General features: G+C 43.6%; 1 protein-coding gene across 9 annotated transcripts in view; it reads right to left on the bottom strand.

The window, feature by feature from the left end:
* LOC307211442 (semaphorin-3D-like) overlaps positions 1-12624 on the bottom strand; it is a 62169-nt gene that overhangs the window by 22587 nt on the left and 26958 nt on the right. For all 9 annotated transcript variants that reach the window (XR_013836458.1, XM_079968041.1, XM_079968042.1 and 6 more), the window contains 10 exons: positions 10320-10480; positions 10041-10103; positions 8686-8805; positions 6758-6860; positions 5324-5452; positions 4023-4168; positions 2913-3027; positions 1832-1901; positions 1066-1210; positions 313-535 (listed from right to left, as the gene is read on the bottom strand). Coding sequence is in view for 8 of the 9 variants with exons in the window: in XM_079968041.1 (XP_079824167.1) it covers positions 313-535; positions 1066-1210; positions 1832-1901; positions 2913-3027; positions 4023-4168; positions 5324-5452; positions 6758-6860; positions 8686-8805; positions 10041-10103; positions 10320-10480 (1275 nt within the window). In the remaining variant the exon portion in view is untranslated. The remainder of the gene's footprint in view (positions 1-312; positions 536-1065; positions 1211-1831; positions 1902-2912; positions 3028-4022; positions 4169-5323; positions 5453-6757; positions 6861-8685; positions 8806-10040; positions 10104-10319; positions 10481-12624) is intronic.

Raw genomic sequence — 12624 nt, forward strand, 5'->3', positions numbered from 1 at the left:
GCAGTACCTACCGAGGTGAGATTCTTAGGGACGGGCGGTTCTTTGTTAACAGCTTTTCAGAATAACATCAGGGACCATTTCAAAATATAAAGTTGTCAGATTATTTTACAGCATTTTGACTGGGCAGACTCCTAAATTACTGCGACAATCTCTCTTCCTTCATCATGACATCATGATGTTTGGGCACTACCATCCCTCGCCTTCCTTTGCCTGCTGAGCTGGAAAGGACACATGAAGGGCCCATGGAAAAAAGACCATTGTGATGTAGTGTGTCACAAAGAGAGGCGGACATCTTTAGCTACCACCCTCTACCTGTTCCAAGGAAGAGGACATCAACAGGTCCAGCCTCTGTCTCCACTCTGTCCACCAGCATCTGCTTGATCTGGAAGGCTACATTGGCTCTCATCAGAACAGGCTTCCAATGGAGTGGATAGACGGGGTCCCACATCAGATGGTGGGTGCGCATGAAGCCAATCACTTCATCAGGGAAATCCTTTGTTGACTGGAGGAGTGGGTCATATGTTTCGCTGGGACACTGGCAGAGAAAGAATGAGGACATAAAAAGAGTACAAGACAGTACAGGATTCAAGTTCCACAATAAGTAGCCTTCTTGTTCTGTAGCAGCAAAATAACGAAAGCAATGGGGGTACCTTAGAGCCTACCAATATGTGGCTGTCTCCTAGTTCTTTCCAACCTCCCTATTTATGGGCTATTTATGGGCTGGCAAAAAAAGTCTTCATGACAATTCATCACCTTTTTAGTACAAATTTATACTAACGTTCCTATGCAATTCTGCCTACTATACAGCTTTTTGCAAAGCAACTTTCCCTAACTAACAATGCATTTTTGTATGTCATTTTTACTACTATAGGAATTCTAAGCACACTTTACTCCAGTATGTGCATTGCAAAATGTGGAAAACTGCAAGTGCTGAAGGAAGGTGGTTTGGTTTGGTTTTTATTGTCCCAGATAGTGCAAGTTAGTTAGGCTCACCTTTAAATGCAAACTGAATCAGATTCTGAACTCCCCATCCCTGGCTGAAACTTTTGTGTTTTAAAGACGTACCGTTCCAGGGCGGGGGTAGGGGATCCGTCCCCTGAATTCCACCCACTGATAGTCCAAGCCTTCTTTATGTGCAAAGGGTCCATTGAAAGCAGCCCGAATGGCTGCCAAAGAGTAAACACACACAGCAGAACCACTAAAAATGCCACTGGGAAAGAAGAGGGGACAAAAGTAACTGGCAAATCCTAGAATCATACTCTACTGATGCTGTGGCTATATGGTACGTGCATTGTGTGCACCTGAAAAACTGTTACGTTGAAAGGTTTCTACCTTAGAAAATAGACACTTTATTCAAGGATTTGGAGGACCTCAGGTTCCCTACCTCTACATTAAATCATCACAGAAAGATCTTTAAAGAATTAGTTTCCCTTCAAATGATGTTCTTTTAACACTTCCTGCATTCCAGCATTGATTCAGAGAAGCACTTTGTTCTCACTAACTGTCCTCCATGTTGATCTTTGCTTTGTGGAGTGTTGTGTTTTGTAATGGAATACTGCACAAAACCCCATCCCACCTCCCCCATGCCTATGAGTGGCTTAGCACAAGGTGCACTACATTTTGCAAGTATTTGGACTTGGGGAGAGTGATTGTTTGGTAGTGCTTTTTTATGCCTCCAATTCAGAGCCAAGGAAACTCATTGCATAAGGTATCTGTGCACAAGCACTGTGTTTAAATGATGTGTTAGCCTTTGTCAATGCTGAAGCACACCCGGTGCGTGCACAAACAATGAGTCAATTTCTTGCTGTTGGTTGTTCATCTTAACACTCACCTTGACACTGTGAAGAGGCCATAAACAAGAGGGTTCTGCGCATTACGGGTGTGAAGGAGGAATACATCCTCTGGAAAGAAACATTGGGGCGGGGAACACATGAGATGAGATGAGGAGGTCTGTGGTTGGCTGCTAGAACCATCTTGAAGACTGAACACAAGGGAGAGCTCTAATCGTAACAATGTCTCCACCCTTATGGCAATTGCAGCTTCAGCTCCAAAAACCCCAACACCACCTAAGCGGGTACTTCAGCAGCTGTTAAGACAGAGTTGGGGGGAACTGGTGGGCAGAACACAACAAATCCTGCTGTACTAGTTATGACCAGAATGGTGTATCCAGATTAAAATTCTGTGCCAAGTGTCTTAGCCCAAGACAAGTTGAATTCTACACCCTGGATAAACTAGAAACTAGTGTGTCTTCCCAAACTATTTTGCTTAAAGGGGAATGCATGCATACCTACACACAACTATTAAATGGTAAATAATTAGAAAATAAAGCATCAATTATTAACTGTGCTATTAATACAACTGTCTTGTATTAAATAATAAGGATGTAGGTTGGGTAGTGACTGTGGTGTGCTTTATTTTTGCTGTTGAGAAAAGGGTGTCCGCAACTGAGTACTTAATGTCTGGTAAAATATTGTTGTGTATTAATGAACCCTCAGTGCTCTTGCAGCAGTGGTCACATTTCCCATTTCTGATTTCTGATCACAGAGGGCTGCACATTGGAAAAGAGTCCCTTCCCAGAAAGAAGTACAATCACATGTATTGGTCTACCCACCTCAGAGTGAAAAGTGCAGGTTTGGTGGAAAAGAGCTTTCAAATTAAGCATGTGTGCATTAAGAAATAATGTCCTCACCCTAATACATATGATGATGGCCATCCAGCCATTGAGAAAGTAAAATGGAGGAACTTCCTTCCACAGATTCACCCACTCACTCAAGCAAGGTTCAAGGTGGGGCAGAGAGGAAGGCATGGAAAAACGATGCTGAACCAGTACTGCAGGATGCAAGTCACTCCCACCAATAATAGTAATCACTGATTACCACAGGAAAGAATGAGAGAACGCAAAGCAAACTTACCCAGCTGATCAAAGTGTGTTTCGGTGCCCTGCAGACCTGGAATGGAGCAAACTAGCCGGGCTTTTAGGAATGTGCTCCAACGATTGATGAGGCTGTGCTTCCCACCAACATCATTCTGCCAGCCACAAAGAGGAGCCAGTCAGGACTATAATCTCATCCACTTATGGAAAGCCTATGTCCCTGTCCCAAGCTACTGCTTTGACTGGAATCAACCCTATCATGATCACACAACTGGTGTGTCTTAAAACTTTGGATGATCAGGATTGTCCAGCTCTTCTGGCAAAAGTGGAACACCCAAAGGGCCATTTCCCCCTACTTCCATGCAGAAGGAAATCCCATGGAGTCCCAAGTCAACATGGGATTGCAACCACAACATGGCCGCAACCTCAGGCTGGTTCTCAATGCACACTTTCTGACTTCAAGGTGGTTGTTCTGCCTGATGAAAAGAACGCTTATCAGATGAGTACCATGTTCCAAGACAGAGGGAGAAGGAAAATTATCCACACTGGAAGCTGCAGAACAGGGATGGGAAGCCTCTGGCTCTCCAGCCTACAACACCCATCATCCCTGACCATTGACTATATTGGCTCTGGCTGATGTGAGTTGGAGTCTTCATCAAGCACAAACTCTGTATGCAAAATGAAAGTACACATCACACTAAATATCTCAAAGCAATGTGTACTATAACACAAAATAATACAAACTCAAAGAATATATGTACCAGTCTCAAATCAATATTTGAGAGATATATGCAATCTTACAAATTACAAATTCAATGTTACCAAGTTCAAGAGTGAGTTGTGTGAGGCGAAGTCCATCAACATCTAAAAAGCCAGAGGTTCCCAACCCCCATCATAGGAGGAGGAAAAAATGATTTTATGTACCCAGCATCTGGATACCAGTGTCACTCTGAGAAGAATTCACATTCAGACAAAAAGCAGGTCATCCCACTGGGGTGGGGAGGTAGCGCTCAGTATCCCTTTCTGGCTTGTTAAAAGCATGATCATATTGGCAAACACTAAATATTCAAAGCAGCAAGCAATGGTTCCTATAGGCTGAGCTGATTCTTTGAATCACAGCTGGGTTGTCCAGTTGACTCCCCTCACTGACCTTGCAGACCCGTGCCACCCGGGTATAGATGCGCCTTCTCTCCCACTGTCCAGCTTCCACTGCAGTCTCCCGGAAAAAGAAGTACACCTTATCATCATCATGGTTGTAGGTGTCGGGAATAGCATAGGCACCAATAAACACAGGCTCTGCAAGGAGGGAAATTCAGTTAAAAGTCAAAGGATCACAGAATTTTAGAGTTGGAAGGGATTCCAAGGGTCACCCCTGCAATGCAGAAATCAAGGAGTCATAGTTACAATTCAGTTAAAAATTGCTGGCAGCAAATATATATACATGTATATGTATGAATAAATAATTTTAAAAATCAAGGCAACAATAAAAGAGGACAACTACGGTTGCAAAAAAAAATTCAAAACGACAAAAGAAAACCCACAATTATGAAATTCGTGGGCTACCTGTCCTTTTTTTGCCACTTGAGGCAGGAAGGTGTTGCTACCCTGGCTGCTGCCCTGCTGCTGAAGCCCTCCTTTCCAGGGTAGCATGGCTATAGGAGCGGAGGCTTCTGGTGATATCTTGCCCCACATTTTTATGTCCCACACATTCCTCCACAAACCCTCTGAATGTAGAGTGGCTCAGGGAGACATTTCTACCCATCTCCTGTTCTCTGGTCAATCAGTTCTCTGCACTACTCAGTCAATCTCAGTCCAGAAGTATCACTATCATCAAGAGATCCCACCCATTTCTCTCCAGGCAGAAAAACTATTGAGTTAATTTGCGTGTCAATGTAAATCTGTTCATTCATTTTGGATTTTGTTGTTTAAAGATTGAGTTTAATATACAAAACAGACCTACAACCTTTCCCTCAACTTGCTTTGCTTGAAAGAAAGGAAATCTTTGCTCCACCAATTGCTCATAAAGAACTTTTAATATTCCTTCTCATGGCAGCATGCATGGAAATGACCATGCAATGGGCATGGACAGTAGCCCTGGCTGAAAAGCTGACGTGTCAGATTCATGCGACCAAACTAACCCCCATCCTTTCTATAATGTATGGCAACTGTTTTTTTATTATCTGTGCCAAGAAGATTATGTTTATAACTCACTGAGATCTTATGGTAATACATGGAAATATTTTTTGGAGTGAACTTGATTTGATATTTTTAGGCAATGGGGTTGAAGTGTTGTGAGTTATCATGATGGCAACACAACCACATTAGTTGGTTTACGTTCCACATCCTTGCTGTATCACTCTGTAGGTGAAGAGCTACTTGCACAATAATGGCAGACTTGTTAGCTAACAGAGATCATATTCTGAGCAGCTGCTTCTACCATCACCCACTTACCATTTAACCAGTAATCCTGGTTCTGTTCTGTCCGGATGTAGTTCTGGTCAACCCTGTCAAGCTGTGTACGGAAAAAAGCAGCACTGCTGCCCATGAAGTCAACAGAAGTGCCTGAATAAAACTCCCCATCTGTCAAATCCAAAAAAGAAAAAAATATATATTGGCAGAAAAGCTACATTCCAGATCTCTAAGGAAGTTTATTTCGCTTCATGCCTACACTCTGCACATTTTAAGTAAGAAAAATAATATTGGGCTAACAATTTATGTATGATTGCTCTCTGACCCCTCCTTAGTGTTCAACAAATAGAAAAGTCCTCACTCAATATGGAGATGCAATAATGGGAAAGAGGATTAATATATCAGAGACAGGGGTGTCCAAGAATGTTTTTGCTGTAGGCAAAATGCCCTGCTGATGCTCTGCCAACACTGCTCCCAACACATTTGGACCTCCTCCCTGCCCTTGCCACAGTGCCCACGCTGTGGTGGTGAGGGTGCCATGTTAGGGCGAGGGCATTGAACATTGTGGCAGCAGCAGTGGTGGCATGGGTGAAGCTGTGGCAGGGCTTCCAGTGGTGGGGCGGGTGGATCTGCTGCCTGAAACAATTTTTTTTGCCTCGACCCATGGAAGTGCTGGCCTTGACCAGAGACCATGGATCAGAGAGTGGGGAACCTTTATCTACATGAGGACCACATTCCCTTCTGGGTGACCTTTGGGGAGGGGGACACATGCCAGTGGTGGGCAGGGCAGGAGTAAAGTCAGCAGAGCAATGAATGTGCATTTTAGTCTTTTGAACAGGGCTAGTTTCTTCATAATCACACATCCTTCTCTATAATCCATGTAGACAAGCAAGAAGCTCAGGGGCACATTCCAGCCAGACAGAAACACCCAAGGAGGATGGCAAAATAGGGCTGAGGGATGTGACTTGGGAGGGGGTGGGGAGAGTTCCAAGGGCCGGACAGAGAGGAGGGCCACATGTGCTCCCTGTGCTTGAGGTTCCCCATTTCTGCCACTGAAGAAAGGAGGCATACAGAGACAAAGATTGCAAAAGCCACTGCTGGAACTAAACCTGTTAATATATATTGCATTTGTCTTAAATGATCCTAGCATATATTGGGTTGGATCCACTTGTGCTCTGATTGATCCAGAGAAGGTCTACATTAGTGAAAAGGGGAGGGAGGCCATTTTTGCTTATTCCCTCTTCCCTCTCCCCCACCTCAAAATATGAAGAAGTTTGGGGGACCTTTTGGAACAGTGTGGTTGGTGGCCTGCAGGATAAAGGAAGATCTGGAAAAATGGATGCTTCTTCCTCCTGGCTTTGGGTCCTAGAAGCCTCTGCTGAATCAAATAGCCTTCTGTCAGTCGAGGGATGCTATTGGATACAAGAAGCCACTGTCTAGGTTTCATGCCTGCTTTCTGTTCACAGTCCCTCTTACCTATGAGCAGCCCTGTGAAAGGCTCATGGGGGCTGTATGGACACTTGCCTCTTCCAGATTCTATGGAGGACGTCACCAGCTGCATAGTTGGCACCACTGGTTCCTGCAGAGGACCATGGAAAAGATTTCATAAGCATCACTGTAAACAGAGCGGTCACGCTCACAGCGGAGATTGTTTTACACTTCAAAGAAATTGGCTCAACAGTCCTGGCTGCTCTCCAGGGAACCTCCTGAACTAGAGGGTTTTAAGGTGCAGGCTGTTATTTTAACCACCGTCACCACCCCTTTCCACTCTCTTTGCTCACACCCAAACTATTTGCCACAGGAGTATCCTACTGTGGTGCATTTGTCACCTGCAAGTGATACCCATTGCAGTGCGGACTGTGTGGATGGTTCTGTAGGGGCTCAAATGGATGGGTGGCATGTGGCATGGGGTTAGACTAAATTATTTTTGGTCTTCTCCACCTCTGTGACTCAAATAGTCAGCACTACCTACCTTGCCTTTGGTGCTAATGTTGTAAAAGTGCTTTCGGGCGTGCTGTGAAGCTTTTCCACAGAGTGGCAACCTCACAGAAGTTCCAGATTGGTTGTTTTCTCAGTGCTATGGAGCTGCCCTTTACTGAACATACTTGAAAATTTTATCATACAGTTGGAACTCTAATGATGCAGGCCAGGAGAGTTATTTATTTTGCTTCTCTTTACTTTGAAGTGAATAAGAAAAGCCCATTTAGTCTAGCATCTTGTTCTCAAAGTGGCCAAAAAGACACTTAAATGAAGTTTGAAAGAGGACTCTCCCAAATTGTGATTCCCAGCAACTGGCATTCAGAGGGCTGAGTCTAGAAAAGCAGAAGGTTAACCTGTTAGATGGTCTGAAGTTCCTCTCTCTTCATTATACTGTACTTTACACCACCAAAAAGGCCTCAGCCTCCCATGTGCATTGTGCATTTGTGTGCTTTGGGCTTTCTTGCCCAATGTGTTTCAGTTCCCATTTCTCCACTGCCCTTTAACACTACGTTTGACTGTTTTTTCATGGATTGCCATTTGCTCTTAATTCAGCAGTAAAGAATGAGTTTTTGCAGGGAAAGCTCCAGAGCAAAAGAAACAACAACATTCAGACACAGAGCTTTAAAGTGTAGACCAGGCCTGGAAAGCATGGAGGAAAGGTAAGTGTGGAAAAGCCTTACACATCTTAAACAATCAATTTCCTTAGGAGAGACCATCACTGTAAATTAACAAGATTAATGAGGTGATTGATTTGAAATCAGGTATAAAACTACTAAGCAATATGGTGCCTACTTATTATTTGTTCTCGTATTGTGCTAATCCAAAGAATTTGGCCTTTGACCAACATAATCCAAAAAGTCAAGAATAGCCTTAAGCCTGTGTCTAGGGTATTATGCCAAAGTCTGACTGGAATTGGCAGGATTGGCCCAAGTGAACAGATTACTGGATTTTACCCACTGCTGGGATGGTTGCTATGGAGTTACTAGAGAGGGCAGAATGCTGGTGCGGAAGTTAATAATACCTGAAGAGAATAAGTGATTGTCTCCTAAATCCCTCATCACTTATTCATTCTGGGTATCTCTACAAAATGTTTTTGTACTGTCTGCAGAAAGAGCAAATGCACAAGACATCTTCTGAAAAAGGCTGGAAGAGTGGGCAGCTGTCCTCCTTCCTTACTGTGGAAAGCATCAGAAAATAGTCTCTGTGAAAGAATTCCCTGTTCCTCAGAGAAGCAGGTGATATTGCAAAACACAGGTAAAATATAATGCTGGCTTTTTTATCTGACGCAAGAAGTCAATACGACAATTATTCCCCTGCTCTTAAATATACAATAGTAAGCATAGAGGGAGAAGTTGGATGCAGAATGAGTTATATAGCATCTAGATTCTGATACCTGTAATACTGGCCTTGTGGATGCAACTCACCTCCACTCCATCTCTGAGATATATGAAGGCACATATGGGCTGGTAGGAGCCTGTTCCACAGGCAAACACATGAGTGCTGTTGAAATGCTGGAGAAAGCGGATGAAATTGGCACATTCCATCTAGTAAAGGAGTCAAAGATGAAAAAGATGGCAGGATTTTACTTGGACATTTTTGGTTTGACCCAGTATTCCCACCATGAAAGGAAAGGAAGTATCTGACTTACAAGCTACGCATCTAACGGTATTTGCTGGGCGATAGCTGGCTTTCAAAATCTGGTTTTCAAAACCAGCTAAACATTGCAATATATAGATATATTACGGTATCTGAAATAAGGAAGGAGCTATGCAGAGGCAAACAGGACAATGTCCTGGCAACTGCTACTACTTAAGGGTCTAAAACTGAGAAATGGTGATATTATCAGTCACCTCATGGTGATATTGTGAGGTTTAGCTGCTGATAACTTTGCAATGTGTTGCTGGTGAGTTATTGCGATGTTTAGCTGGTGAGTTGTCGCAATGCTGAAAACCAAATATCGCCTAGCCCTTACACAAATTGTGATTCAGCAATATATTGCCAGCTCAAATATTATGAAACAATTATCATGATATGAACTTCAAACTGATTTTGGACGATATATTGATATGTTGCCCAGCCCTACAAGCTGCTGATGCTGGATTGAGGCCATAGCCTGATTTACTCATCTACTTACCATTTGAGAAGTTGCTCCTGCCTGTGCACACCCACAAATCACTAAACGAATGTCTTTATACAGTGGTACCTCGGGTTACATACGCTTCAGGTTACAGACACTTCAGGTTACAGACTCCGCTAACCCAGAAATAGTACCTCGGGTTAAGAACTTTGCTTCAGGATGAAAACAGAAATCATGCAGCGGTGGCGCAGCAGCAGGAGGCCCCATTAGCTACAGTGGTGCTTCAGGTTAAGAACGGCCTTCAGGAACGAATTAAGTACGTAACCAGAGGTACCACTGGTTCTTAGCTACAATCCTATATCCTATACTTACATGGGAGTAAGCCTCAGTGAATTATAGACCATTAATTGTCCATTTGTATGAATGGCTTTAGAGCATGTAAGAATGGTTTTTTGTTTTTAGGATTTATGGGTTTTGTAGTATTATCTTATTTTTGTGTTGTATACTGCTTTGATGGCCTCAGGTTATAAAATAGTTTATAAATTTGTAAAATAATGATGGTGGTAATAAAAACATCAACATCAGTTCAGTGGGACTTACTTCTGAGTAAGCATGTATAGGATTGCATTGTAGTTAGTGATCACAGATCATTCAGGAGGCACCTCAACCTAAACCATGGAGCCTAAAGTCCACCATTTTTACCTTAGGATTCTTCCCAGCCAGTCTGCAGTGCTCCATTTGCTCTCTAGGAGCTGGCCAGAAAATCTGGAAGAGAAAACACAACCAAGAATGTGGATGGAATCCATTGCAGCAGTAAGTGGGATATGCACATGGGAAACGAGGTTCAATCACCTAATGAGACGTCCCTTCCACTTTTCTCCCCACACTCCCTGTATAGCACATGGACCAAATCCTAATGGCTGTTTCCTGTTTTTTTCCCTTCCCACCCTACTCCAAAGCAACCTCCTTCGGCACTCTGACCTTCTGCGGTTCTTTGTTGGGGCTGTCAAGGTTGAGCAAAAAGATGTGGTCCTTAGCGCCTGCCATCAGCCATGCCCTCTTTTCGTCCACAAGTAGTGTCTGGAGTGCCAGCTCATCCTCAGAGTCCAAGAGCAGCTGAGAGCTGTTTGATCTCAGGAGGTCTATAAGGTGGAGCATGCAAACAGAAATATGACGATGGTGGGCTCATCCACACTTCTACCTGTACCCTGCCTAGAAAGCACAGGTGGGTCCAAGTAGTTTTCTGCTTTCTCATGCTTTCTAGGCCCGGGTCTGTGTGGTTTTGCCTTTGCCCTGCCACTTTCCCCCAGAAAACCCATTCTTTAGCAAGGAATCATAACAAATGGTAATATGCGGAAAACCCAGTTGCCATGCCTACTCACTCTCTCCTAAGAACGATTTTCGGAAGCCGAAAGTCCGGTGCTGCTTCTGTGGCTTCCGATTGGCTGCAGGATACTCCTGCAGCCAATCAGAAGCCGTGCCTTGGTTTTCGAATGGTTCCAGGAGTCAAACAGACTCCCGGAAGGCATTCTGTTAGAGAACCAAGGTACGACTGTACTTTTGTCCATTTACTGTATTTATTTTCCCCGATTTGAACTATAAAATGGTGATTTTCTTGAGTCAAAATGAGAGTACACCTAAACATTTTTTAAAGAAAAAAAGCACTGATAATCATAATAATGCAAAGAGCATTAATGAAAGACAAGAGATCGGGCCAGTATGGTTAAAAAAATTTAAAAGTCAGGACTCTGAGAATGGAATGCTAGTGGGGAAATAGCCAAGAAGAGACACAGTAAAGTGTTAGAAGTTGGTTACTTTCCTGAATATGTTTTCTTCTTACCAGCTTTGAAGGTCTAAGTTAATCATAGGAGCGGGGCTGCAGCTCTTTAAAGAAGAGTTTGGATTTGATATTCCGCTTTATCACTACCCTAAGGAGTCTCAGAGTGGCTAACATTCTCCTTTCCCTTCCTCTCCCACAACAAACACTCTGTGAGGTGAGTGAGGCTGAGAGACTTCAAAGAAGTGTGACCAGCCCAAGGTCACCAGGAGCAGAGACGTGAACCAGGTTCACCAGATTACGAGACTACTGCTCTTAACCACTACACCACGCAGGCCTATATAAAGGCACAACTGCCTATATAGTGGTGTGGGTGCAATATTAGTGTAGAACACTGACAGGAACAATAAGTAACCCATCAAGGGATACAGTGTGTAGACTTTGCACTCTCTATGTGCAATTGTTGCTGGAGACAGATTGCATGTCACATGGAAATTAACTGATCCACATCACTTTTTAAAAAACAAAAACATACCAGGGTAACCAGACTAAGAGCAGAGAACCATGTCTGAGAACCTTTATTGCTAAGTATACTTTCTTTCTGGCTCTTTCATTCATTCTGTTTTCATTTGGGCAAGGGAGCCATGAGACAGAAACTGTGTGATGCTGTAGTGTAGACCCATCACCCTTTGGCATATGTCCCTTCCATCCCATAGAAAGGTGGAGTCTGGCTGGAAGCGGGAGGGGAGACATGGCCATCCTCTTAGCAGCACTTCAATGGGGATGAGCGGTGTTAGTGTGAAAGAGAATGAAAGTGACATCATTGTATTATTGGGGCCGATTTTACACAAAAACTTCGGGAAGCAAGCTTTTGAGTTGTGCAGAATACTTTCTCAAACAAAAGAAGGCTCCAAAACAAGGAACAAAAACAAGGAAACCTACCATGTTTTCATTCAATGCTTCTGTTTTTCTAGCTGTGATGACTGCTATTTAAACAGAGAAAGAAAAAGGTCTGCCCCTCCTTGTGCTCTTGCCACTGCACTGGGCCCCACAATCCTGACACTCCCCATTGACAACACTAGGAAAGCCATCGTCTTGCTGCTGTGGTGGGCTATTGTTTTTGGCCTTATGCTCTCAAGCACATCTTTCCTTTGCACTCCCTGCCTTGAGTTTTCTCATTTCCTTTTGGCCAGCCCATCTGTTTCTTTCTCCCTCCCACCTATTCTACTCCCAGGGTGGAGGGCGCCTCCGAGGACTTTCCAAATGTAAACCCCGTCATTCCTTGTATCCTTGAACTTGGTTTGATATCTGTGAGTCACACCTCCTGCCATTGTCTTCATTGCCCCTTGGTCCTCTGCAAGCTGGGAACTTCCTTTTAGCTGAGACCAAATATTAAGCGTTTTTCTAGCATGTCTGACCCTAGTACACACTTTGAAGTTCTATTCCTATCCAGCTAAAGCCTCTCAGCTGTTTGCTTTTCAAAGAAAGCCAGATCGATTTGTTTAATTT

Source organism: Podarcis cretensis (genome assembly GCF_951804945.1).
Source record: "Podarcis cretensis genome assembly, chromosome: 2".
In the NCBI taxonomy this organism is placed as follows: Eukaryota; Metazoa; Chordata; class Lepidosauria; order Squamata; family Lacertidae; genus Podarcis; species Podarcis cretensis.